The sequence below is a fragment of the Cyrtonyx montezumae genome, unplaced genomic scaffold (genome assembly GCF_038088225.1).
Source record: "Cyrtonyx montezumae isolate F1298 unplaced genomic scaffold, pur_monq_1.0 scaffold_1, whole genome shotgun sequence".
In the NCBI taxonomy this organism is placed as follows: domain Eukaryota; kingdom Metazoa; phylum Chordata; class Aves; order Galliformes; family Odontophoridae; genus Cyrtonyx; species Cyrtonyx montezumae.
This window is the reverse complement of record NW_027071825.1, coordinates 21908673-21935352: the sequence shown is the minus strand read 5'-3', so window position 1 is coordinate 21935352 and position 26680 is coordinate 21908673. Positions and strand designations below refer to the sequence as shown.

General features: G+C 44.8%; 3 protein-coding genes across 3 annotated transcripts in view; 1 reads left to right on the top strand and 2 right to left on the bottom strand.

The window, feature by feature from the left end:
- LOC136053172 (P-selectin-like) overlaps positions 1 to 17715 on the bottom strand; it is a 170835-nt gene extending 153120 nt beyond the window's left edge. Inside the window, exon 1 of the mRNA XM_065743898.1 lies at positions 17711 to 17715. The gene's annotated coding sequence lies outside the window, so the exon portion shown is untranslated. The remainder of the gene's footprint in view (positions 1 to 17710) is intronic.
- Positions 1 to 26680, bottom strand: part of UCHL5 (ubiquitin C-terminal hydrolase L5) — a 96524-nt gene that overhangs the window by 32992 nt on the left and 36852 nt on the right. The gene's annotated exons all lie outside the window — the stretch shown is intronic.
- On the top strand, positions 1648 to 4450 carry RGS2 (regulator of G protein signaling 2). Its single transcript, XM_065743199.1, has 5 exons — positions 1648 to 1748; positions 1883 to 1984; positions 2079 to 2140; positions 2920 to 3086; positions 3479 to 4450. Exons 1-5 carry the CDS (start codon positions 1678 to 1680, stop codon positions 3671 to 3673), a joined length of 597 nt encoding a protein of 198 aa, XP_065599271.1. The 5' UTR covers positions 1648 to 1677; the 3' UTR covers positions 3674 to 4450.

Below are 26680 nucleotides of genomic sequence, written 5' to 3'. Positions count from 1 at the left end.
ATAACTCCATGGTTTACTCCATCGTATAGTTTGAGCCACCATGCAAAAACATTTTCTCTCTTCTTGGCTATATTGAAAATTGGCTACAACTCTTGCTACCATTTTTTGTATGCTCTTTCCTATCCTCCAAATCTTCTCTATAAAAAGAAGAAGCAAGGACTGGCATTTCAGCAAATGCAGACACAGATTTAAAAACTACGCAGTGAGAACCACTGCTCTCTGGGGACTTGGAAAAGATCAGCAGAGCTATTGCAACACATAACGTAACTAAGATGGAAAAAACATCTTCCACCCTGGATGTTTATTGCATACGTTACAGCTCTCTGTGCATCTCGCTATCGTTGCTGCTAGCAGGAATCGTATAAGCAGAAAAAGAACAGAACATTCTCAAGAAAGCCTCTGCAAAGAGAAGTGTGATCTCCAGGGTGAGAGCTTGTGTCATTAATGTCTGACATCAGATTTCATTACTTGGCAATAGCTAAATTCTCACTGACTCGAGCAGCAAGTTCAGGCTGCAGGCTCCCCCCCCACACTTTCCGTTGGCCTTGCCTCTTTACAACAAGATTACAGTTACAGGAATAGATTAAGTCTTCAGAAGCACGTAAAGGAAAAGGTTTGGCACTCTGCCTACAGCAGCCCTCAGCCTTGCTGTGCAGACAGACCGAGGCCAGTGCACCCAAGCTTCTGCAGATGGGTCGTATCCACACAGGATAGGAGCACTCAGCAGCACCACACACTGAGGCTTTTGTGGAAAGCAGCTCCATCAGATATTATGGAAATATTCAAAATAACGTCAGCAAGAGGCAGGGTGAGATGGGGCAGGGATGAGAGTGCTCCCTCACTTTGCATGTGTATGGCACTGCCTGCAGAACCAAGCTCCTCTGCCACCCCAAAAGTGGATCAGTGCAAACTGCCTCACACACCTGACATCAGCAGCATCACACTGATGGCATGGTTTGATGTCAGACGCTTTTCCCTTTTTTCTTTTTTGTAAATCATGCATGGAAAACATCTTCTGTCATGCAAATGTTTAACTAATGTCCCAGCAAAGGTCAGGGTCAGCACCAGAAAGCACGCAGCACAGCATGAGGCAGCGAGGAACTATTTGGTGAAGTTTCATCCTCACTGAAAAAACAATTATAGCTTCACTTTAGGAGCGCAGTAAGAATGTAAACTTAACGCACGTATTAATGCAAACAAAATTCAATCTAAGTACTTTTTAAACCAGATGTTATAGCAAGTACTACCAAGCCATCTAACCTCACAGCTCTGCATTCAGCGTTTTATTTTAACCTGAAATGCTACTTTCTCTCCGCTGTCCAAAGACGTAACAAAAGTTGCCTTAGAACCATAAAGGTTGGAAAGAAAGCTCAGGTCCAACTCCAGCCCATGCTCACTGATCATGACCCTCAGTGCCACATCTGCGCGGTACTGGAACACCTCCGGGCATGGCGACACCACCGCCCTGGGCACCCTGCACCATCCCTCTTTCGTAGGATAAACTTCTCCTAGAGCGGCCGCTAGCTGGCAGCACCACGCGGGCCGAAATAAATCAATACCGGAGCGCAGACCAGGCGGAGCAGAGGGCGGAGGCACTATATGGGGCGGGGCGGAGGCACTATATGGGGCGCGGTGCGGGGCGCGGTGCTGCCGGTGCTGCCGCAGGACGGCGGGCGGATGGAGCGGGGCAGCCGGCGGCGCGCAGAGCTGGACGAGGCGGACAAGGGCAGGATGATGAAGCGCACCATGTGAGTGCTACCGCCGGCTCAGCCGAGGGGAAGGCTTTCTCTCCTCCTCGCAGCCCGTAAGGGCGGCTCTCGGTACTGGGGTGAGGTTGGCGGCCGACGGTTTTGTTGTAAAATGCGCTTCTTTGTTGTTCCAGCATTAAAGACTGGAAGAAGAAGCTGAGCTACTTCCTGCAGAACTCTTCCCGATCTAGCAAAATGAAGTCCAATAAAGTGGGCAAGCACCACACCTATTTCAGGTGAGTTATGGCATTAGATAGCTCAAGAGCTGCACGGAATAAGCAGCAAACCTGGAGCGGTGGTCTCACGTTTTCTGCTCTCTGCCTCACACAGACCTTCCCCCGAGGAAGCCCGGCTGTGGTCAGAAGCCTTCGATGAACTGCTTGCTAACAAATGTAAGTTGGTCTTCAGGCTGAACGGTTCTAACGGTTGTAAGAACAAAGCAGTGGGAGCACAGTGTCTTTTAGAGAATGCCTCACTGCATGTCAGTGCTGTTCCCTGCTCCTTGAAGTAGTATTAAAACAGAGCTCCCCACTATGGAGAATCGCAGCTGTAGGCTCTGTAGTTAGACCTTACCTATATAGCCTGGCTTTGCCAAAAGTGCAAAGCACTGTTCTTCACTATGCTCTCTATCCAAGACAAATGCATTCTCATCATTCAGGAGTGATTCTGTAATGCAGAAGTTCAGTGATTTTTTTGAGGGGAGCATTTTTGCTGGAGCTCTACAGGCACTCAACAGCACAGCAATAAAGACCGAGAGCTGATATTGCCGTTTGGTCTTTGAACTTCTGAGTCATCTTTTCCATTGCAAAAGCGTTCCAGGGGTTTGTAGTGCTGTCTAAAGTATTTGCTCCAGCATAAAGGTTAACGAGGACTATCCCATCCAGAGATTTTTTTTAATGTAGTATATCTGCAGGTATGATAAGGGTACAGTGACTAGAAACAACTTTCAGTTTTGTGTTTACGTAAAATTGACTGAGTTGAAGCCTGCCAAACTGTTAGTGTTAATTTGCTTGCATACATGAGTGTAGATTTCTTATTGCTGTGACATTCCAGAAAGGGCCAGAACTACAGCAGAATATTTCAGTAGGAACAGATGTGACAAATTAGTAAATTCAAGATGCCTGAGATGCTTAATTGATGTGTTTGCTTTTTTTCCCCCCCTTTTCCCTAGATGGTGTTGCTGCTTTCCGAGCTTTTCTGAAGTCTGAGTTCTGCGAAGAGAACATCGAGTTCTGGCTGGCATGTGAGGACTTCAAGAAAACCAAGTCCCCCCAGAAGCTGACACTGAAGGCAAAGAAAATCTACAATGACTTCATTGAAAAGGAGGCTCCAAAGGAGGTAGGGGAAGCACATAAACATCACTACCCTGTTTCTATGAACGTTCAGCCCCACTTCATTTCTCTGAACTTGTCAGACAAATGCCACATATGCATTATGCACAACCCTTCCCTGACTGCCTTTTTTTCACCAGGGTGGAAAATAGCACAAAAGTATTTCAGAGTTTCCATCTTAGCTGGGGAAAAAATAATCAGCCTCACTGAACACATGTAATGCTTGGGTTTGGCACTGAAAAGCAGTATCCAAATTACTCCAGATTTCCATAATAAAGAAATAATTTAAAAGAAACTACATCAATTTAACCCCACAGTGAAAGGACTCAACCTCTTCAGAAGTGCTGTGCTTTTTGGAATTCAATTCTCAGAAGTAAACGTCCTTTCTTTGCATTTCAGATAAACATTGACTTCCAGACCAAGAACATGATAGCACAGAACCTCCAGGAAGCCACGCACACCTGCTTCAGTGCAGCCCAGAAGAGAGTTTACAGCCTCATGGAGAACAACTCATATCCCAGGTTTCTGGAATCAGAGTTCTATCAGGAGCTGTGCAAGAAGCCCTCCATCACCAGAGCTGCCCAGGGGACATGAGTGCAGAGCAAGGAGATCCTTTTTTGTCTACCAAAGGAACCGAGCTGGCATGGCAGCATCCCAACATGAGAAACTGAGATAGGAACTCTCAGTTGGTTTGCCACGGTGCAAGAACTGATATTGACTTGGTACAAAGCTGATGGCAAAGGACATTATCAGAGGGCATTTGTGGCTGGCAGCAGTGCACCAGGCTGGTGATGCCCTTCTTGGAGTGCTGCAGTGAAGGTGCCTCTGTGCACCAAACTGAGCTGTGCAGCGTGAGGCCCTTGTCACAGCTGTGATATTATACAGCAGGTCAGCACAGAGCTGCCCTTCTGCCAGTGGAAGCACAAGCTGTGCAGTTGAGCAGTGCTGGGAACTTGAGTCATGTATAGATTTTTTTTCTCCCCTGAACATCAACCAATACTGCTGCCATCAGTCACTCAGTGTTTTAACAGCAGTTGTGTAAGCTGACACAGGCTGCAAAGAGATGTACTGGGTTTACGTGTGGTTTGCAGGCACTACTACCACCTTCACTGCTGAGCAAGGAGGGGGACAGCTGGTTCTGCTCCAGGAGGAATGGGCTGTGCAGCTGAGCCTGCAGGGCTGGGCATGGCAGCAGGGCTGCATGAGGCTGGGCAGAGGGCAAAGCCCAGCCAGAGCAAACAGGAGCTATACAGTATTATATTTATATATGGATTATGATTGTGTTGAATACTGCAACAATGTCAGTTCTGTTTTGAAGACAGCAAGCTTCAGTGAAGTCTTACTGTTTTTAATAAACTATTTTGATACAAAGCTGCTTTTGTTGCTTGTTTTGCATGCACACTGATCTGGGTGAGGTATCCTGCAGTAACCACTCTTACGAGTGCAATCTCCACAGTACTAGTTTTAAGCTATTAGCTCTTAACCTACAAGGCAAGTTAGTGCTTCTAAAGTAGTTAAAACCTTCTGAGCTTGAAAGCTTTGATGCTTTCATAGAAACTAGGCTCCCTATCTTTGACAGGGCAAGATGCATGCGTGGCTAGACATGTCAGATGCCAGAATGAAGCAGCACTGCTGTTGGAGCACCCAGCCAAGAAGTACAGGTACCTACAGTGCAGCAGCACAGCTGCTCCTGCTCAAGACCTTTGCTTCAAAAAGGGCCTCATTTCCAGGCTGCAAGGCACATGTAGAGGTAACACTTGACTGCCAGCTGAGCAAGCACACCTTAGCAGGAGTCTGGTCATCCATACAGCATGGCCGCTTGATTTTTCTATTTGTCAATGTTCAAAACCAGCACCTCCAACAGTCACACAGGTAGTAACGATGTCAGGGTTTCATTCACGACTTCTCTGAACTCAAGGTCTGGTCACATCCTGGCTCCAGCTACTTCTACCACACTCCTCATATCATGGCTTCACCTGCTTGGCTCATGCATACCTACAGCAGTCACTTCTGTAGGAATCCACTTCTTCAAGAATAAGGAAAAACCTCACTACATCATTTTCTACTACAACTGTATATCAAAAGCAGCATTTATGTATGTATAACAGTATATGTAAATATAAACTTATAAAAGTACACACATTTTAGATGTGTGTCTCAAGATGTAGACAGACGCATTGTCCCAGAAACAGGGCTGTGTGAGAGCTGGCTCTCCCACAGCCAAACTTGATGACCAGTTTAGTTATATCCACACAAAAAAAGCACAAAAACACATGAAAAAACCCTCTGCCCGATAATTTACTACAGCAAAAAGCTTTTACCCCTCAAACCAGAAAAAATTACACTGATAATTGCTTCTGTAATCTAAATAATAATTTGAAAAGCATAAAAATAGTCAGAACTATACCTATTAATGACTCAGAGCCAGGGCAGGAAAAATTCCATGAAACTTCATGGGCTTCAGTGAAGCTGTATTAACCTGTGCCAATCTGGGATGTGCTAATTAACCACTGCTGGTGTCTGGTTTCAGGGAGAGAAAAACTGTTTCAGCAGGTGCCAGAACTACTCAGAGTGCTGCATGTAGTCCAGAGGGGAAAATTAGGTGGGGCTGTCAGGCAGACATCAGTGCCTGAGGGCTATACTTGTGTATTTGTAATAATTGAGTTGTTTACGTGGACCTTTAAGGAAGCCTGTGCTGGCAGCTCCTCAGCTCACACAGAGCATGCTATTGGGTACCAACAAGCCAAGCTGTGTCCCTGGGGTGGTCTTTCTGCAGCCTGAGCACTCTGACTGCTTTACGAGTGCTGCTTTCTGCCCTCTGGCTGCAGTTAAAATTGGTACCCTGCTCTTGGTATCTAGTAGCAACAAGTAACAAACTGCTCCCTCCTTCCCAGCTAGCAGCCTGCTCACCAGCAGTGCCAGGGAAGGCCTGGGAATGGCAAAGGGAAGACTGGGGTCTTGCAGGACCATGTGAGGTTGGCTAGAACATGAACCCTTTTTTTAGCTCCCATCAGGATTTAAAGGCACTCCAGCCCTTAGCCACGTTGACAGCCACCCAGGCAGCAAAATAAAGAGCAGGGAACCCAGTAGGTAATGGTCTTCCAGGAACCTTAGCTGTAAATGAGAACAGGCTGTGAGCGAGCAGCCCATAAACAAAGCCAGTTTTAGAGTAAGGACTTTCTGCAAAAAGATGAGGAAGGAGAGAAGCAAACAGCTCCATGAGGATGGAAGCAGCAGGGCACCCCAGTTCTGCTATCACAGCCCCCAGCTGTACAATAAGCCCTAAAAGGTAGCGTTAGCTCACGCACTAACACAGCCAGTGCTGGGGTACGGAGAACCATGCTTGCTGATAAACACCGCAAAAAGAGAATAAAGGCAACTCAATTATTTGTGTATCATTACATCAAGTCTCACAATACCTGGTGCTCTTCTTAGAGCAAAGCTTTTATACTTGAAAGTTTCTCACCCTCATGATTATGCATAAGTTTGAAATTGCAATCTGAATCTGTGCTTCCACAGTAAATCTCCAAACCAGAACATGATGTAGACACTTAGGCTTGAAAAAAAGACAACAACTTCTATACATTTTTTTAAAAGAATAACGTAAACCTCATGATTTTGGTAAACAAAGTCATCAATTTCAAAAGCCTGCATACAGAAACAACTTGTTGTAAAGGATCTGTTCTGATAGGGCAATCTGATGGACAGTCCTCCATGCTACCAGGAAGCCAACATGTATGGCATCCACTTAAAACATGAAGCCAAAGCAGCTGACCTTCAGCAAGTGCACTCTGACCCAAATACTGAAAAGGACCTCTGAGAACAAGGACAACTAAACAACCATGCTGACTCACCACTGCAGTCCAATGGGAACATAATGCCATCCCATAAACAATTTGAAACACGGCGCTCTTGCTCCTCATATTTGTGCGTTTGGGCTGAAAAATGTACTAAGACTATAAATAAAAACGCACTTCTACTTGGAATTCCAAGATTCTGTTTGAAGAGGAGGAGGCTGATGAAGGTTTTAAACATCTTTATAGGCGCACACACCTGCGCATGGAAGGGTTTGTTGGACAAGCCTTTATAATTCAGCCACTCATGCTGAGCACAAAAGCAGCTTCTAGAAATGGTTTTAGGATTTTCATAGATGAATATTTTTTGGCAAGTTTGATTCCATATGATTCAAGTGGGGAAACAATAAAACAATATTCTCTCCTTCACCAATACAACAATAGCTGGTGTCCTTAGAATCTATGGATACCAGGACAAACTGTCAGGGAGCAGCAGGAGATAGGAATAGGACTAGCAGCAAAGCTACAACATTAACCCAAGGCCCACCCCACAAACAAAGCAGAAACAGACCTACCTGTAACATAAGTCCATGATCTATTCAGGAAAGAGGGAGAAATACAAAGCTACACCTACAGCACAGCTCAAAAGAAAGTAGTATACGCCAGTCTGAGCTTAAATGGGGCCCCAGCCCATAGGCAGCAGGTGTGGGGGGGCCCAGATGGGGCTGATCAAGGCCGTCAGTGACCTAAGGGCTCTGACACAACTGTGTGAGAGAAACCTCTTTCCTGAGGCCTAGTGTGCTAGTGGTAGGAGCCCAGCAGCTCGTGACCGTGAAACAGTCTGAGTTTTTGAGGAGGCTTTGTGGTAAGATTTGCACTGATGCTCTCATCGATGTTATCCTTAGCACTGTAACTGGGAAATGAGAGCTGGCCTACACAGAAACATGGGCAAAACAGACCCAACTGTTCTCCTACACAGGAGTTTAAAATGTGAGTCCTTTGCGTCTGTTGGCAATCTTTCATTGAAGTAAGCACTGAGATCAGACTTTCCAACAGTTACAAAGTACCCGAGAGCAGCAATTAAATGATGTTCCATTAAAAATATTAAATATTCCATTCAAGATAATCTAATTGACAGAAATCAGTACTTATGTTTTCCAGCCAGTTTTCCCACTTCAGATCTAATGGAATATGTTTCTGTGTTAGGGGTTTAAAAGGAGAACGGCTCTGTGGCTGCCTGGCTCAGGGCCTGACTTTGGGCTTTCAGAGGACATGGTACTAATCTCATATTTATAGGGCTTGGAAAGTCAACTAGACAATATGAAAAAGGCACTTACGAGCAGAGAGGCCTGTTTATTTAGCTGCTGTGTTCCTCCACCTTCAGGGATGTGAAAGGGAAATTGAAGCAAGAGCAACGTGCAGGGACACGCACTGCAGAGGAGCAGTGAGACGCTGTGCAAGCACCCTCCTGGTTCAGGAGATAGGGCTGACAGGATGAACCCAAGGCTGGGATCAGCCAGGGTGAGGGCTGCCGTGGGGCTGAGCTCAGGGGGCTGTGGAGTGGCCCCATGGTGGGATGGGGCTGCCGCAGTTGTAGTCTTGCAGAGGCTGGCAGCTCCCCTGCTCACAGTGGGGCTGGCATTGCGTCATGGAGTTTGTCTGCTGCGTGTGGCTGCCCACCCTGGCATCTGTCCAGCCTTCATGCGTCTGTTTGCAAAGCTGAGCTGTCTCCTGATTTGGCTACATCTGATTCCTGCTGTTTGTACTGCCTGAGACCCACTCCGAAGCTGGGACCAGGAGTCTGGGCCAGGAGGGCCAGGGTTCCTCCACCTGCGCTCAGTGCATCAGCTGTCTGAAATACTGTTCTGCTCTATGTCTGTCCTGTAGGCTGCTGGGTTTGGAGCAGGAGCCTTCCGTTCCCACAAGGAAAATGCAGTATGGCTTGGACCTTCCAGATGGAAGTGCCAGGTAAAATGTGCAGTGTAAGCAGGTAATCCTTGGCAGCTGTTTATCACAGTCTGGGAAGTGAAATGTTCTCATAGCACAGAAGAATCCATGGGGCAGAACTTGCCAGAGCAATTTCCTCAAGGTAAAATAGGGTCTCTGCAGGTCTCACTATGTTGTGTGTTCTGTGCTTCAGAGCTGCCTGCAGGGTCTGTTGGTACAGTGAGACAAGATATGGGACTGTGATAGCTGCACTCAGCAGTGCAATAACTGAGCTCAGGACTGTGACAGCTGAGCTCTAAAGCAGTGTGAATGCTAGCAGGCAGGTCTGGGATGAGGAGAAGAAAGGGACTTGACATCAACTTCCACATGTCCTTTGAAAGGTGTATCTTAGGACAGCTCCTGGCTAAACTTGACTGTCCCTCTGGCCCAGAACCCTTCCTAAAGCTGGTGGTGGTCCCCAAGTGAGGATCTTCACACAGTGCTGTGGAAAACTCATGTCTTGAGCAAAGCAGGAGAATTGGGGGGGTTAATAACAAATAGGTCATTTTCTCAGAGGTCAGCATTTAAACCTTTATTTTGATACAGAGATAAGGAGCATGAGCTCTCTCTTCTGGCCAACTTCCTTTCCCCTTTTGATTCCCCCCAGCCAAGTATTTCTTCTGTGAAAAAGCAACCCACAGTCTAAGATGTCACATTTACTCGAAGCTGTTTGGCTCTGAGGAAATTCAATTATTTATGAAGTACGGTGCTCCGGAACACAGATGCTTGTAAACTATCTCTCCTTTTGTATGTTTTCTTACAAAAACAGACAATTACACTGACATAAAGAAGTACCATGCTTTGGAATAAGCAGCCTGCACACTGAAAGGTCACTTTTCTCTTGGTATGCAGATGCACTAAAACCTCCAAAGAAGGACCTATACCATACACACAAGGGTTTTAGCAAATCTCTCTGTATATTTTTCCCAAGGCTGCTAATTATGAGGGAACATACAGAAAGTGGCTCTGAGCTGCCCTGTCTGTTAGTGGTCAGAATCTGGAGGAATATTTCTTAATCAACCCTTCTGGGCTCTGTAAAACAGGTGGTTATTCTCTGTCAGTAGTTTCCATCCTGTGAGAAAACCAAACATTTATCAAGGCAACAAGCTGATTATAATGTCTAGCACAAAAAGGATACAGGCTATACCCCACATCCCTGCCATCATACCCACTCTGCAATATTCCTGTTACATTTAACCTAGAGCAACCATTACGTACAGCCCAGTTGGGTAAAGGTGCAAAGGTTTACTATGTGATTTCTGAGCCCAAGCAGGCAGAGCCTTTCTTTCTGTCTGAGCAGCCCAGGGAGCAGTGGGGGGAGCAAACCTGTGAGCATTTCTTCAACTCCTGAGTGAGCTCTGGGCTGAGGCTTCTCCCCTGGCAGCGGGTTACTTCTGTCAGCATGCAATACTGTCGGGGCAGGGGAAGGGTGACAATGCACATACCAGCATGTTTTCCACTAGGAAATGGTAAATGACTAACGATGATGGCAGTCATTAACAAGGAGAGTCAGGAAATAACATGCAAAGACGGCAGCAGCTCCTCTGAGTACGCAGGGCTGGTGGGGCAGCCAGGAGGGCCGGGCAGGAGCAGGTGCCCATCCTGCAGTGGGAGGACTGGAGCCAATGCTAGCAGAAATAAAGCAGACACAAGAGGAGTAAGACTAAGAGTAATGCCAGCTGCAGGCTCTGCATAGGGCTTTGGTGCCTCGAACAGGAGGGATGTTTGCATGAGGCAGTGCTCAGGACGTGCTGGGGGGTCATCAAGTCCAGCAGATAGGAAATGTTCCCCCTCTTACCAAGGGATGTTGGCAGGAGCAGCACCATTCGCACTCCCCAAGGACGGAAATAATGAAGTTCCTTTGCTGCTTCACTGACAACCAAGTGTGATTTGCACTTGTGGAGCTAATGTGGCCCAATTGCTTATTCCTGGAACAAACTGTTTGCAAAGCAGATATAACCACAAAAGGATAAGCAGAATTCCTTCAAAAGCAGTTTACCAAAACCAGCCACATTTAAGTCTCTCTTTTTTTTTCTATCTCAGTGTGATGTTAACGTGCATCTCAGAGGACCTTGAGCGATGTCACCAGCTGGATGACGGCTGTTTTGTCACATCCTTCCCGATCCCCTGCCATGTTTGGTGACTGACACTGAGCAGGATATGCCTTGGGACGGCATCCACGCTCCCATGTGAGCTTTCTGATGGGCAAACTTACGTGTTCCTAGCAGCACGGATTCAGGGAATCTTGCTCAGTTGAACTAAGGATATGGTTTTCACATTACGCTTCAGCATGACGTTTGAGGGGCGGCTGTGTTACTGGGAAGCAGGACAGTCATACTGCCTTACTCCCTCCCCATCCCCACTCCCTGCACGTCCCTCGCTTCCCTTGCATCTGATTTAGCAACTGTGCAGCTGCTGCAGAGCTGAGTGAGCAAGCTGGTCTGGCAGACAAATTTTCTTTTTGCAGCAGGCTTGTTTTCCATGGAACAGCTGTCCAGTGTGCCTGACTGCAGCCAGCTGTCTGTGCATGAGGGTGATGGGAGGAGAGGAACTAACTCTAACCCTCCAGCCACACCATCTCACCAGCCTTTACCCAGAAGGCTGTCCATGTGCCCATCCTGCCTGAGAGTCCTTGCAGTTCATCAAAATGCCATTCAAATATCTCTGTAGCACCTGTGGCCTCAGTGTTGAGAACTCCTTTTCAGCATCTCAATATGAAATTTTCTTAGTTCTTGCAATGGCAAAGCTCATGAAAAGACAAGGGTTTGTGGTCTGCCGTCCCTTTGGGAAGCCTGATTTTGGGATCACCTGGTGTAGCATCAAGATCTGTGAGGTGACAGAGCTGGAATGGCAGCAATTCTGGGCACAGAAACGTCTTCGTTACCTCTCTGTCCCAAGTCGCTGCTTAAAGACCAAGAACTTTCTACCCTCCCCTTTGGGGAAACAAAAGCCTTTTCTGAGTAAAATACATTGGCTTTCAGCAGGCTGCACCACGTGTGGCTGCAGGAACATCAGAGGGGTGCAGATACCAACAAACATGCTGTGGCACCAGGAAGAAGCCATTTTCTGTGAACCTGCCTGAACCAGCTGGGAGAGCTATTTACATACAGAGCATAAGCAAGGGGCAAGGTCTTTTCCCTTCAGCCAACAGAGCCCTCAAGGGAACGCTGTTTGAGGCCTGGACTGTAGAGGCAGAGTGCCTTGGCTCTGGTGGATGTGGCCAGACACACAGGAAGGTGGAGCTGACCAAGCTCTAGGTTCATGTCCCTCGTCACTGCTTTGTCATACTTTCCCCTCTGTGCTCCTCCTCAAGCACATCGTCAGCATCTTGAAAGGAATGCGATTCATCTGGAAACAGCCCCTCCTTCCTCGATAGCCCAATTAGACCAGTCACATAACGACACATCAGAAGATGTTCAGAGGCTGCAGGAGCAATGTCCGTGGGGTGGTTATCAATGGCAAAACTGAGAGCATGGTGGTGCCCAGAAGGAAGAGATGTCTTGGGCTGGTTTTTAGGAAGGAGAAGGGCTTGTTGGATGGCTTTAGAGCTAATGAATAGATTCATGTTACAGGTCTCCTGAATATCTATTGCTAATCTGCCTTGTTGGGAGGTCCAAAGTTCAAATATGGCCTGAAAATAATTTTAGCACGTTGGCAATGTGTCCTGATATGAGTCACTGGCTCATGTGGGTAAAAGCGTAAATGGACAGAGCAGTTCAGCACCATTGTTTTCCCAAAGCAGCTCAGCTGATTTCCAAGTAGAGCTAGAAAAACAGCAATGCCAGCTTTCCAATGATGAGTGTGGTTTCCAGAATAAACAAAACCCATGCTGCTTTGGAACTGGAAACACACTCTACAAGTACTGTAGAGATTTTTATAAGGTAAATATCAACTGATGTGACACCTTGCTACAAATCCATTGCCAGAAGCCATTGACTAAGGTTATCAACTGAATTTGCCATTTTCTTCAGTATTTCAGTATTATTGAGCAGGCATATTTCCTAGCTAGCTAGGATAACACTGACTTCATCAAGAATTCAGTATCCTTTAGAGGAAGTTAGCTCTAGCTAAGCTTGTTTATGCTTATTTCTTACTGTGTAGCTTATAAATATTCTCCCCCTGCCATGCACTACCTGTAGCAGAGAAAATAAATTACTGGAAACAGACATAGCTCAGCCACAGCAGCTAAAGCTATCATTATTATTGACTGTGTGATCTCCTGTGTGATACCCAGAGTTGCAGTCTGACTAGGGGACAAACAAACTGATTCTGGTTATAGCAATAACTTTAACACTGCTTTCGAACAGCTTGGGCTTTCACTTCAGATATGCTAGAGCTTCATAGGAGAAGCATATGTGTGTTTCTAAAAAAAAAAAGTATCTATCTCCTAACTTGCTCTGCCCAAAGCAGGCAGGTGAGATGTAACTGGCTGCTCTAACTGGGCTCCCGCAAGGATGTGCTGGTAGTGATCCCTGCTGCACTTTCAGGAACAGCAGAGGACTGACCAGCTGAGTTGAAGCAGGAGGCCGTTTCCCAGATCCTGCTGCCTGACAGTAATTATTTCTATTCTTGCAGTCTATTTCTATTTACTGCCCAGCTTGTAAAGCTATTCTCTGAGCTTGCCTTGCAAAACCCAGGGAATCCTTTTCACCCATATTTCCTCCTTGGCAAGAGAAAATGAAGCCAGCTACATCCAATGTCTTTTTATCTCTCTGCCATGTTTTTTCAAACAAAGAAACAAATATGTCCTGGTCAATCAAAGCTGATCCAAGGGACAGAAAGTGGATATGAGACAATCTTGAGGTCCCATTTCTAGTTGGAAATGGCCCTGAAACACTGCTTTCTGTGCTACGGAAGGACTACCAGTTACTGCTGGGCAGGTCTCTTGCTGCAGGCTGCCAGCACAACTTTCTTTTCATTGACCTTCTTAGCAGCAGCCATTCTCCTCCCTGGGGACTGTCCAGTGCACATTTTCCAAAAAGATTCCTGATGCAGACAGCATTTACATTTCCCATGAACCTTTACAGGCCAAGCAGTGGGCAACAGAAGCATCAACCTTGTCTTTGCTCACTTCTCAGGCCGAGGCCTAGTCTGTGCATGGATCCGGCCAGAATGCTGCAAAAAACGAAGAAAATGACTTTTTATTAAACTGAAATCAAAGCAATACAATAGTGTTTGGTTGGAAAGCCACAAGAACACACACAGAAGTGAGACCAGACAGCATCAGCTTTCCAGCTATTGAATTTTCTGTCCGTGCTTCAGGAGAACTGCATTTGCTGAGTAGGACTGCCTGAAAAATTGTGGCCACGACCACTATTAGGAGTTTTGTGGGCAACTGAGGCAGCAGAAAGCCTTCCCACTGCTGGGGTGCCCACTTCCCTACTTAGGATCCTGAGACCCATCACTGTGTGAAGGATCCTGGGTTTTGGGGACACATTTACACAAACAAGGAAACATACCCTGGCTCGAGTTTGACTCTGTCATACAATCAGTTTGGCATATTTTTCTTATAAAAAGACAAGTTGTTGATAAATCTTCTTGCTTCTCAAACTAAAACCAGGCCTGTCCCTCTAAAAACAATTAGGATCTAAATAGGCTATGAGGTTTTGCAGAAGAAGGATGGCTGATAGAAAGACTGGCATCTGTAAATGTCAGTCTAACAGAAAATTTGACTTTCCTGTTCCAAAATATCCTTCCCAGTTCTTAAGTCTGGGAAAATATTAAATAAGTCGATGAGGTTAATAGTGATGCTTCAGTTTGCTGGAAACATTTTAATTTTTTCCGCAGCACCATTAGGCATTTTCCTCACAGGAGAATTTGCTGGAAGAGTTGATGTGGAATAAAATACTCCACAGTGCCCATCCAGGACAGAAAAGCTGGAAGGCTCAGTACATTGCTGTCTTTTTCTTAGTTTAGTCCATTTGGGGAAATTAAATTAAGCTAAAATGGATTCTCATTTGGAATAAGTTTCCAGTAACAAAGGTGCTCAGGAAACACTTTAAATTTTAAATGCATTTGAGTTAGCTTTATAGCAATTTCCTAACACTGTATCTCATTTTATTGCCATACGTTCCTGGGAGATGGAAAATGAAGAAACACACAAAATCCCCAGACGTCTCCAAATGGCTTTCAGAAGGTGATTTGGCTTCACTTGGATCCTGCTGAGAGCAGCAGCAAGCACTTAAGGAAAATCCCACTGTGTCACACAACTTTCCCTTTCAAAGATTTGCTTCCCACAGTATAGCCCATGGGAATGAGAGGACAAGCAGAAAGACCCGGATTGCGAAATGTGAGTGACATGCATTTCCCTGTGGATCAGTCCTTGGGATGGCTCTGCAGGCAGTGTGGCTCTCCCCACTTTTCCCACTATGGGAAGCACATGGCACCCAGTTCCACTTGCTAGGCAGCAGATCAGCACCAACAAGTGGGATCGTGTCCTCACACGTGTCCTCTGTCCCACTTTAAGACTCTGGGATGAGCTTGTTTTACAGCAGAGACAACCTGGCACACTTCAGCGTGAAAATTCTTTCCTAGCTTTTATATGAGGGATGTGTTACTTGAGAAAGGGGTAAAAGCAGCATCCTGTTGCTGAGAATCATGATCTGCTGTCAGAGGCTGGAACACAATGCCAGCAGCTTGGGATGGGGACTTCCTGCCTATTTTTAGGGTGTTGCAATCCTAGCTTCTCAGCCACACGTTCTCACCCCCATGGGATGCTGGCACTGGCCTCTGCAGCTGACGATGAGCTGGCTGCCTGCATCCCTTCCTGGCTGTGGCACAAGTGTTGGCTCTCGCACACGGGCTGGGGTGAGAGCACATGCTGAAACAGGAACTGGTGGCAAAACTGCTTCCAGCCACTTAACTGATGGGGAAAATGAAGTGACTCATTGCTCTCAAATACTTGATAGCACACAGTGCTAAACCTACTTGCGTGGTTCTCATAGGAGCCATTTGCATGGTACCCAACCGTGACACGCAGTCAGCTTGGTTGTTGTGAGCCATGACAGTGCTGTTAATGACCCCACAGCTAATTTCCCACTACACATGTCCCAGTGTGCCAGCCTGCTGTACAGTGTTTACATGCAGCATATGTGCACAACCCCATGCCCGCAGTCAATAGGAGCAGATTGCCATCCATTCTCCACCACCCCACCCCTGCCATGGAGAGCTGCAGCCTTTGCTGCTCAGGCATCTCTCTGAATAGAAAGAAAAGAAATACCAGAAACCTGCTGGGCTCTGCTCGTTGGGTTTTGCAGCATGCCCAGGTGCAGCTCTTGCTCTGTAGGTTTAAGATCTATTCAAAAAACTTCCAGACAGCATGAGGCTTTTTTTTTTAGCAAAGCCCCACGCACAAGCAGCACTCTCACATGCACCATTCATTATGCTGCTGCTTAATATTTTCCGTATCAGTCACAGCTGCACACTAGGATATACATATTGAGATGTGCCCTTCCCTTTTGATTCATTCAGAATTGTCACCATGTGCACCACAGATGTCAGCATGGTGTCACCTGTCGCTTGCACTGCCCGGTGACACAGCACCAAAGCAGAGTGGTAAAACTGAGGCTGATAGGAAATGACTCCTCACTGCTGCCATGGCAGTGGCAGCAAACAATCAGGGCACGTTAGATAACAAGGTATTTAGTAATGTAATAACAGTATCTGACAAGGTTTGGGCAAGGAAAAGTGAAAGGCTGGGAGTTTGGATTTGGCTTTAGGTAGTCCTGGGTGCTTCTGATTGAGCTGAGCACAAACTAAAAGCACACAGTCCTTAGGCAGGGCCTCTAACTTCTGCAATCTGCTTCGCTTTTCCAGGAGCCCTAAGTTCCTGGAGATGCAAATTCAATTATCTTTTTTTCTAACACCTGTTGTGGCAAAACAAAGATTGACACGCAATTTCCAAATGCACAAGAGACTACAAGGCTAGCATCACCCTATCCTCCCCCAATGCAAGTCCTTTCTCTTCCGATTTAAAATGCCATTGTTCATTCTTGCTTTTTTAATGTTGGGACTAACATGAAGTGGCACAATGTCACCGTTTCTGCTTGCAGCTCTCTATTGCTGCTGTGCAGGGGGCTGCTGAAGACAGCAAAATTCTCAACAGTGAGGAACTTAGAAAAATGATTATTTAGACCTTGCTGTGGAGGGTCAGAGACAGACTTCCAGCAGCAGCAGCTTAAAATAGCAATGGTTTTCTCAGTTTATAAATGTAAATACCTTTCATGGACACAGCACCACAGATAGGGGCAGCTTTCCCTTCAGATGTGTGAACCTAGTGCTTCAAAAAAGGGGTCCAAACAAAACTGCCAAAATGACAGTGCATCATGGAAAACCTGTGAGCAGGCTGAGATAATGCACGAGCACAGAACTGCATGCAAGTCCAGAAACAGGCTCCTTGGCTTTACATCAAGTGGTGTGCAAACATGGCAAGGGAACACTGCCATGGGAAGGGGCTGTGCCCAGGACCTCAGGCCTTCTCTCCCCGCTGGGTCCGGCCTTAACACAAAGAGGCGATTTCACAACTAATGCAGAAACTGAACCAGCTGCTGAATTCAGCACAGTGCCCCATGCGTGTCGCAACCTCTGTGCTTCCTTCCCTGGGCATGGGAGGCTCTTGCTTTTTTGACGAAACAGCTTGTGTTTAATTCATCATAGCTATTGTCTCACAAATTAAGGCTTTTTTTTTTTCATAATCTGTGGCATGAAAGGGCCTGAAGAGTTTCAGGGTGGGTTGGTTTTTCTGTGTGTGGTTTTTCATTATGTTTTTTTCCCTCGATTCCTGTGAGTTGGATGCCTGTAGTTTCAACCCTGTTTAGTAGCACGTTATCTCACAGTGTTGTCATCCTAGGACACCATGTGAAGTCAGGCAGTGAGCACTTGCTGACACTGGGCTGATCTCCAAGGAAAGCGATGATCCCAATGGAAAGCCATCCCAGTGGAAGGGCAGGTTTATCTGAAATGCTCTGGCCAGGCCTCACACCTGCACTCACGTAGATGTAGTATCTGAGCACATAGATACCACTGAAATAGTTTGGGTTTACATCTCTCTTTGTCAGACAAAAAGCACTCCTGGACGAACTTAAAGAAGGAAAAATCACAAAAGTAAAATGCAAGCAGAAACCCCCAATTCAAACATTTTACACAAATCACCAAAACTGTGCATTTTTTTCACAAACACTGTGATTTAACTCCTGTTGGTGTTGCACCTCTGTAAACGCAAGAGGCAAAGCATAACAAAATATATTTGTGTTTTCTATCTAAACATTTCAATAACCAGAAAAAGAACTGGGGCAGGAGTGGGTGCACAAAGAATTAGGATAAAACAACATTATTTATAAATAAATTCTCTAGGGGAATGACACCAACAACTTTCCAACCAGAAGCCTTGCATTCTTGCCATATTTTCCTTAAACGCTTTGAGCACTTGGTTATTCTATCAGAGAAGCTGCTGGTGCAACACACAAACCTCTCTGATAGCTCAGCAAAGCGCTAGCACGCAATGACCTTGGCACCAGTTTGCTCTTTGCTTCTGCACAGGGTTGGTGGCAGAATTGGGTCCTCTCTGGCACCAAACTGGGCAGGCTGCTGTCTGGCAGCTCGGAACCTGCGCTCCCACAGTCTGTGCAAAGCTCTGCACTGCCTTTAGCACCTACAGCCAAAGGAACACATCACTGATGGGCTGAGGCTCCTTTCCTGCATCACTGGAGATGGATTGTTTGTACATCAGAGATTACTGCAAAGTCCAGACCGGACCATTCTTGTCTGGGGAGAAATGAGAAAGTACAAAAGGTGACTGCAGGTTATGTTTATAGACGTTCTGTGCAGCCGCAAAGTGGTACAGAAACAAGAGAATGTAGAAAGGCACTGAAAAGTACCAGTTCCAGTTGGATCTGTTATGTCACCTACCTGTGAACAGTCTGCAGGGAGATGGGAGCAGGGCTGCTGCCACCGCTGAGCTAGGAAAACAGAACACGTTGAACATTTTTGAACACCTTCAAAAATTAAAGCAGTATGCAAATTCTAGATTTAAAGATTCTAGATACAAAGGAACACGTATTCTAATGAGCACTGCACAAAACTAGACAAGTAACTGCAATTTAAGCAGTTCCTTTCCATGCCCAAAACTGCATCTGTAATTGTGTTCCCCTGGCACAGATGTAGATGTATAACTCACACACTGATGTAACGTCTGTTTGTGTAACACACAACACTCTGTCACTCACCAGGCTGAAACTGTTGAGAGAAAATCCTGCCCATTTGGTAGTGCCTTTACACAGCCTTTGCTGCCCTTCCCTCTCAGCTCCACATCTCTTCTTATTTACCTCCCTGTATGGCTCAGGTTCATTTACACTATTCACAATTAGATACACCGTGCTGTAGGCTGCAGCATCATGGCTTAGAATGGAAGTTACCTCCTCTCTCCTGTGGCTCTGGAATGCTGTACACCCTTCTTTTTCTCCATAGTACACAAACAGCAACGTGTGTGTGTTTAATGGGGTATTTGGTCTCTGTTTTTAAGCCTGCTACTTATAGCCAAGCACCTCTGAATGTTTATGCTGGCTCTCTCAGATCAGCTCCTCTTGCATTAGGGTCAGTAGATTCTCATTGACTTCAAAACGGAGTTTAATTTCAGCCAAATTTAACTTTGAAACAAACACTACTTGTGTGAGGTTTTTGGTTTGTTTTTTTTTTTTAATTATTATTATTATTTTTTTTTTTTTAGGAAAACATTACCTCGATATTCTTGCTAATTCTTCATCCACCTGTTGGGACTCTTGGCATTGTTTGCAGTTGGGATTACAAAAGATTGGAAAACACCAAGGAGGGGTTGGGAAAACCCTTGGGTTCCTGGTTCCAGCTGAAATGAGTTGCCATATCTGACAGCACAAGGGCACTTGGTTACAGCACAACACCCACCAAGATGATGGCTATACACAGAAATTTGCTCTTTTACATTCAGCTCTTTACTACACTTAACATTATTCTCAAATATTTTTTAGGACAAAAAAAAAGGTAAATAGATGTGCTGGTAACTTTCAGAACAGGTCCAACTACGCATCTGTGATCAGTGTTTCATGTAATACATACACGTAAGCCCTCGCCAACACAAGCTAGCAGTAAGATATCTGTAATCAGTAGGGTCTATTTCTGGGCTGTAGCCTACACACTGCCCAGCACCTGCTGACCACCCATTTGCACTGTGTTTGTCAGTGCTTACTGAATTCTGCAGCTGTTCTGGGAGCTGGGATACAACTTCACCAGTATTCTGTGAGAATTTACATCTCCACACATGGATCAGGTTGTGCAGCCTGTGCTATACCACCTCAAGCAGACCCAACAAGTCAGAGTCTCCTCCTGACCAAAGTCACATTGCTGGGCCGCCAGAGCTGACTAGCCTAGGAGAGATTTATGGTTGGCTGGAGATTTGGTGCTGATAACCTTATTTGTGGTGGTAGAGTGCTCCCACGTCAGGATTAGTGCAAGACGCAAGAAGGAACACTGTGTTCTGCTATTTATGCTTTCTGTTAGAGCTCTCTCAAACACTGTTATTTAACCTCCATGTCAGACAAACGATGCTTGGTTTTAGGTCATTTATGCCTGCATCTCTTACACCTTAGGAGATCCTAGAAGAGGTTAAAGTTTGACTGAAGGCTAAAGTATGAATGTAGTAACATGTATTAGATGTACTTACTTCAAAACACTTGTTATTGGATTGCTCATCTCACCACTCAGGACCTCAAGAACCAGCAGAACTTCAGGGGTTGCACTGACTTAACTCAGTGCAGAGCAGTTCCCATAAGGCCAAAGCCGGGCTGGCACCTTCTCCATTTGCAGGCAGCAGGGAAGCACTATGCAACCAACAGCATTAAATAATTTCTACAGGCTGCAGTGGTTATAACAACATATATATGCACTGCACGGGGAGCTGTGGCAGTCAGACACGTAGAAAACAAGCCTATTTACTAAGAACACCATCTGTAGGTAACTGCTTTTCAGTGCACAAGTGTCTTCCAAACAACAAATAGTTTCCACTGTTTCCCCTGTCACGCACACTCAGAGCTTTCCAAGCCATTCACCTTTGGCGAGGATCTCATGCCTGGCCCCTGCTAGAAGGTCAGCTTGTTTTCCAACATGAACAGAAATCTTTCAGCTGTCAAAGCTGCAGGGCAGCAAACGAATTTGTTCTTAGGAGTTTTCTGTTTCATCATTGTCATCGTATTTTTGCACCCTGAACTTCCTTAAAAATATATGTTTTTATTGAGACTTTGGCAGGTTGTTAAACAAAATTTATCCCCAGAGAATTGAAATATGTGACAGAGAAATGAGGTCTCTTGTTGCCATGTCTTTGTGGGTTTTTTTTTTGTTTTTGCTTTTTAAGTCAAGACCTATTTTGGTCCCAAAAACTTGACAATGGCACAAAAATAACCAGAGCTCACATTGGTATTTTCATAATTTGCATGAGGAAAGCTGAAATGCTTCAAGAACACAAGTTCAGGAAGATGATGCTTTTCATATGAGGTAGGAAGGAAATGACAGAGGCGAGGGCAATGGGGGAAACTGTCCCCATTATGCCACGCTGGGCTTGCTCCACAGGCTGAGTTCCTTCTGACGTATACGATCTAATCCGCACACTTTCACCAAACTGGATATTTTGCCCAACTATTTCCATACAGACCTACAGCCAAGAGAACAAGCACAGACAGATGCAAGTTAGCCCTGTGTTTTGGGATGTTACTGGAAGACTGCCTCAGAAAATGTCGCTGAATGCCTCCACCGCTTTATCCTGGCAGTCAAGACATCCCTTGGCTGGAACTTAAAGAATAACAAGGGCAGATGAGAAGGGAGATTTGAAGAAGGGAGATTTAGTGGAATAACAACAGTAATCTTAAAAACCTGCAGAAGTCAAGTGATATAAAGCATATCATAAATTAACACACCAACAAATGGAAAAATTGGAGTGACAGAGCAGTTCAGAACCTCAGCAGTGCTACCCCTCTTCTTGCAGCTTCCTTCCCTTTCTGTTATCAATATGCTTGCGTTACCTCCAATATCACTGCTTTTATATTACCTGCATTAGATTGCTTTCTCTCTCTGTTTGCATTTCCTCCACTGATTGCATGTGGTACACCTTGTCAAATCTCCTTTTCTAGCAGAGGACCTCTGAACTAAGGAGTGAAGAGACAACAGTGACTCTCTGAGAGGCTTCATCACTGCTCACACTGTGGGGCCCATCCAGCTGAGCCAACTGCAGCTGAACTCAAAGGCAGAGCCATGGAATCACAGAACAGCTTAGGCTGAAAGGACCTTAGAGATCATCTCCAATCCCCAAGAGAGATGGAAATAAGAATGGACATTTTAATACAGTTTCTTCATATGTGAAGGCTGCACCTCAGATGACCTCCAGCTGAAAGCAAATGTACTTGACTCACATTATCCAATTACCCATTGTATCCAATAGCTCCGAGTATTAGATCTGGAAAAAGATCAGAAGCGGGGAGGCTGCCAGGAAAGAGGCAGCTTAGGATGATGCTTCCTCTTGTATTATCAACACAGCTGATGAAATGGGGTTTGTTTTACAGTCATTTTAGAGTTAAAAATAGCATGTAAATGTAGTATATAACAGAGAACTTTTGTGACTGATAAAAAGGCGTTTGGGAAATCAATAAAATAATTGGCAATTATACGAGAAGAATTATATTCGTAACATACCAGGGAAAAAAGACTTAAGAGAAAATATGTGATGATGCCAGAAGAGGATAAGGTCAGAGTTCGGGGCAGATCCCCCCCCCCCAGCCCTAGCACTTCTCATGTTTAGCCATTGCCATCCTTTCACCACACCCTGTGCTGCAGAACATTGCAGGTTTCAATTTTGGTTTTACCACTAATTCCTTACAACAATTCACTACAATACAAATGAGGAGTGTGACCAAGGGCTTGAGCAGTCTTCTGCTCCATAGTTTCAGGATTTGTGGAAAATCTGTTTTCCTTTCCTTTTTTTTCCTCTTTCCTCAACAGCAAAATATTCTTTCTTTTCCGCCCCCCCCCCCCCTCCTTTTTTTTTTTTCAATTCCCATTTTCCTGACTGGAGTTGTATCCTCTGTATGGCAGGTAAGAGCACAACTGTATCCCATATGCAAGAAAGCACAGTCCTTATGACCTTCCTAGGGACAAAGTCATCACATTTATTTCTTCTCCGTACAGACTTCAAAAACTCATTTATTTTAAGCTGTAGAGCTATCACGTTTCAAATAGCTTCTTCATGCCAAACTCCATCTCTTTATCTTTCTGTACATGCCAAAGACTTTTAAAATACAGATTACTGAGAAGATTTATTAGAAATAGAGAGCAATTTAAAAAGAGACATCAAGCATAGAAACTACACAAAACTAGAAGTCAGGATACTCAGAGGAGAACACATTTGCACCAATTAAACCAGTGCCCATCTCAGCTGGGCATGCAGTTCAGAGCAAGCAACAACTCAGGAGAACAGAGAAGATTCACTTTCTTCACAACACAGAACAAACCCTAAGCAAAAGCTAAAATATTCCTCTTTGCTTTCTTCTAAAAGAACATCCTTCACTCTCTATCAGAGAACTTGAGCATTTATTCATGTTCTATTTAAATTGTATTACTATGGTTTAAAATGAGTTTAAAAAATTCTGGCTTGTGATGTTTAATGGCAGATGGAAAATGCAGTCAGCAGAGAAACATTATACCTCACAGGGGAAATGTTCTGAACTATTCTTAACTCATTTTTATCAATAATCCCTAACGCTGGCTTCTAAACATCCCAGATGAGTAATCTAAAGCCTGGAAAAAAGCAGTCTGGACAGATGTTATCCACATCTGCAACTCATCTGCCTTACTATATTAAGTCATTCACCTGTTAAAAACTGATTTACTGCTATATAGATGAATATACTTAAAGGTCACATAGCTAAAAATAACACTGCCTCCAGAGTTTTCTATACAGTGCATACAGTGAAATACATAAATAATCCTTGACAGAACACTGCTATAAAAAGGCATTGGCTTGAACTTCTAGCAGCAGACATTCTGAAGTTCAGACAGGGGTCACATTTCACAAATATACCTTAAATATCTTCACGATGTATATAAAGTTGGGTGCTTTATTTTTAACAGTACTTTGTTATTGTCATTATTCAGGAAAAAAAAAAAAGGAACTACCAGACTCATCATGTACCAACAAATCAGTAGTGCATGCCTAAAATTAAAAAAATTATGTATGCTATTATGCTATGTAAGCTATTATGCTTAGTTGGTGGTTTTTTGCTATTTTTTAATTATTATTATTTTAAGAGAAATGCCCTGGGGTTCCCCATCCCCTGCCAGAGTGGGCAGCTATTGCAAGTTGGCCAGTACCTGTTCCCCAATGAATCCAGCTCCCCTGGGTTAAAGAGGGAATGTGGTTTTATTCCATCTTTTGCATCATGAATAACGCTGCTCGCAAAGCTGTGCAGGCACACTGTAGCCTCTGTGCTGCTGTTACAAAAGCCCCATTAAGGCTTCATGGAATATTTATTGCTCTTCATTAAATAGAAAATGGAAAAAATTTTCTTCAACCCCTAGGAGTTTGGGATGATTTTCACCAACCTGAAGGATGCAAACAAGGTTTCCATCCTTCATCAGGATGAGGAAAGCACCAAAATTACTCTACAGCTCACAGCTCCAGTGCCAGGACATCACCTCAGTGCTGCTCAGCACAACCTTACTGGAAAGGATTCAAGTCCTCCATGCACAGCCAAAGCCTCACTGTGCATTAATGAAAATGCAGCAGAAAAGCCAACATGGCAGAACACCAGTTACATCAAATAGAAGATGTGCAACTATCAAGCTCTTGTCCATAAAAGAATTTATCTGAAGGTCAAAAGAACAATGAAAAACTGTGGTTCTGGTGTCAACACTGTGCCAAGTATTGTCAGAAACAGAAAGGGATTCTGCTCCAGCTGAGCAGATGGAAATGTCTTCTATTGACTGAGATAAAGCAGGCCTCCCTCCTGGGAGCTGACCTCACAGCTCCAAACGAGAAAGGCCTTCCAGCCACCCCCACGCACAGTGTACTCAGGAAAAGCATCATAGATCACCAAGGTTGGAAAAGACCTCCAAGGCCGACTAGTCCAACAGTCCACCTACCACCGGTTTTTCCCCACTCAACCACAATTCTTGGTGCCACATTTACATGTTTCTTGGACACCTCCAGGGATGGTGACTCAACCACCTCCCTTGGCAGCCTGTTACACCACCTGGCCACTCAAAAAGGTTTGATACTAGAGCTATTTTTTACTATTGATCCCTATCTATGTCTCTTTCCCAGAGCTGCCATCGGGAGGACATCCCATGAAAAAAGGAGAAACTTCCTTTGAGAAACAGGATGCTGGGCTCCGTTCAGTGTCCCACTCACACCTGCTCCCTTTATGGCTGCATAAACGTCCTTGACTCCCCCCAGATCCCTTTGCTTACTGCACACATAATGCATCTTCCTGTGACTGAATGCACTGCTCTGTGGGAGCGGCTGCACGTCACTCAGCGCGCTCACGTTGCTAACGGGGTGCGTGAGTGAGTCACTCCTTATCGTGTTTACGGTGCTCTGCCACAGTAGTGCAAAGACAAACACACAAATCCATTCACAAACGTTACAAAGAAATGCACAAGTTTTCCTCTTAGCAGAGCAAATAATGAGGAGTCACCTATCAAACCACAAGATCAGCTGGCATCCTGGCTTATAGCACTACTTATATTTACTTTCTCTGGCCTTATCCAACTTGATTAACTTACGTTCAGGATATGAGAATATATGTGTTTATTTTTCCAAACAGAGTACCGTGACTAGAGTAAAGCCCTGCTGGAACAAAATTCCACTGAAGTCAATGCAAGACTGACAGATGGACTGAGTTACCATGTGTTTTCACTGGCTGGGATGCATCCTGTGACCTCAGTGGTGCCATGCAGATAGATGCCCCATCCTCTGCCTCCTGTGAGATGCCCTGGGGACTACCTCGGGGTGTTCCTGAGGAAGTGACCATCTGCTCAGGTCAACTGAGGATGCTCTGGTCAATATTCTTTTCCATTTCCACCTCTCCTCACTCACGTAGGTCCACCTCAACTTTTAATTATTTAACAGCAGGTCACACAAGGTTCAGAAGTAGCATACCTATGGACATAAAACTTTTAGATTTTGCACATATCAAATTAATGAGCTAAAGAAAATTTAAAGTGATTAATATTCTATATTTCTCAATTACAGCAGCATCATTTTAAAAGCAATTTGGCTGACTGATATTTAATGGGAGTTATTTCAGGGATGGAAATGCAAACTATCATATCACAATTCCTGACAAGTCAATAACCCTTCATAACCAACAGTACAGAAATCTAATAACAAAAGGAAGAAATTAAAGATGTTTTGATGGCTCTTCTGAAGTTGTTACATTTGTGATTCAGCCCTGAAATTTGGGATGATTTTATTCTAAGATCCAAGATAGATTCAATATTTGTAACAAAGAACAGTCTCTATCTTCAAACATTTATCATCTTAATAAAGAACAGGGGAGAGACAGGAAATCAATATATTTGGTTAAGGAACAATATCAGGAACAATGAACTGGGGAAAAATAATTAGAGGAAACAAGATAAAGCATGCTGGAGTAATTTTAGACAGAAAAGGACAAATACATTCTTCTAACCTGGCAGGGGAACTGCAGGGAGTATGACCTGGGCAGCTAGAAGTTATAAATAGTATGGAACAGGAGAGGATAAGAAACATCAGAACTTTTCAAGCCAAGGGAGAGACATGAGACTT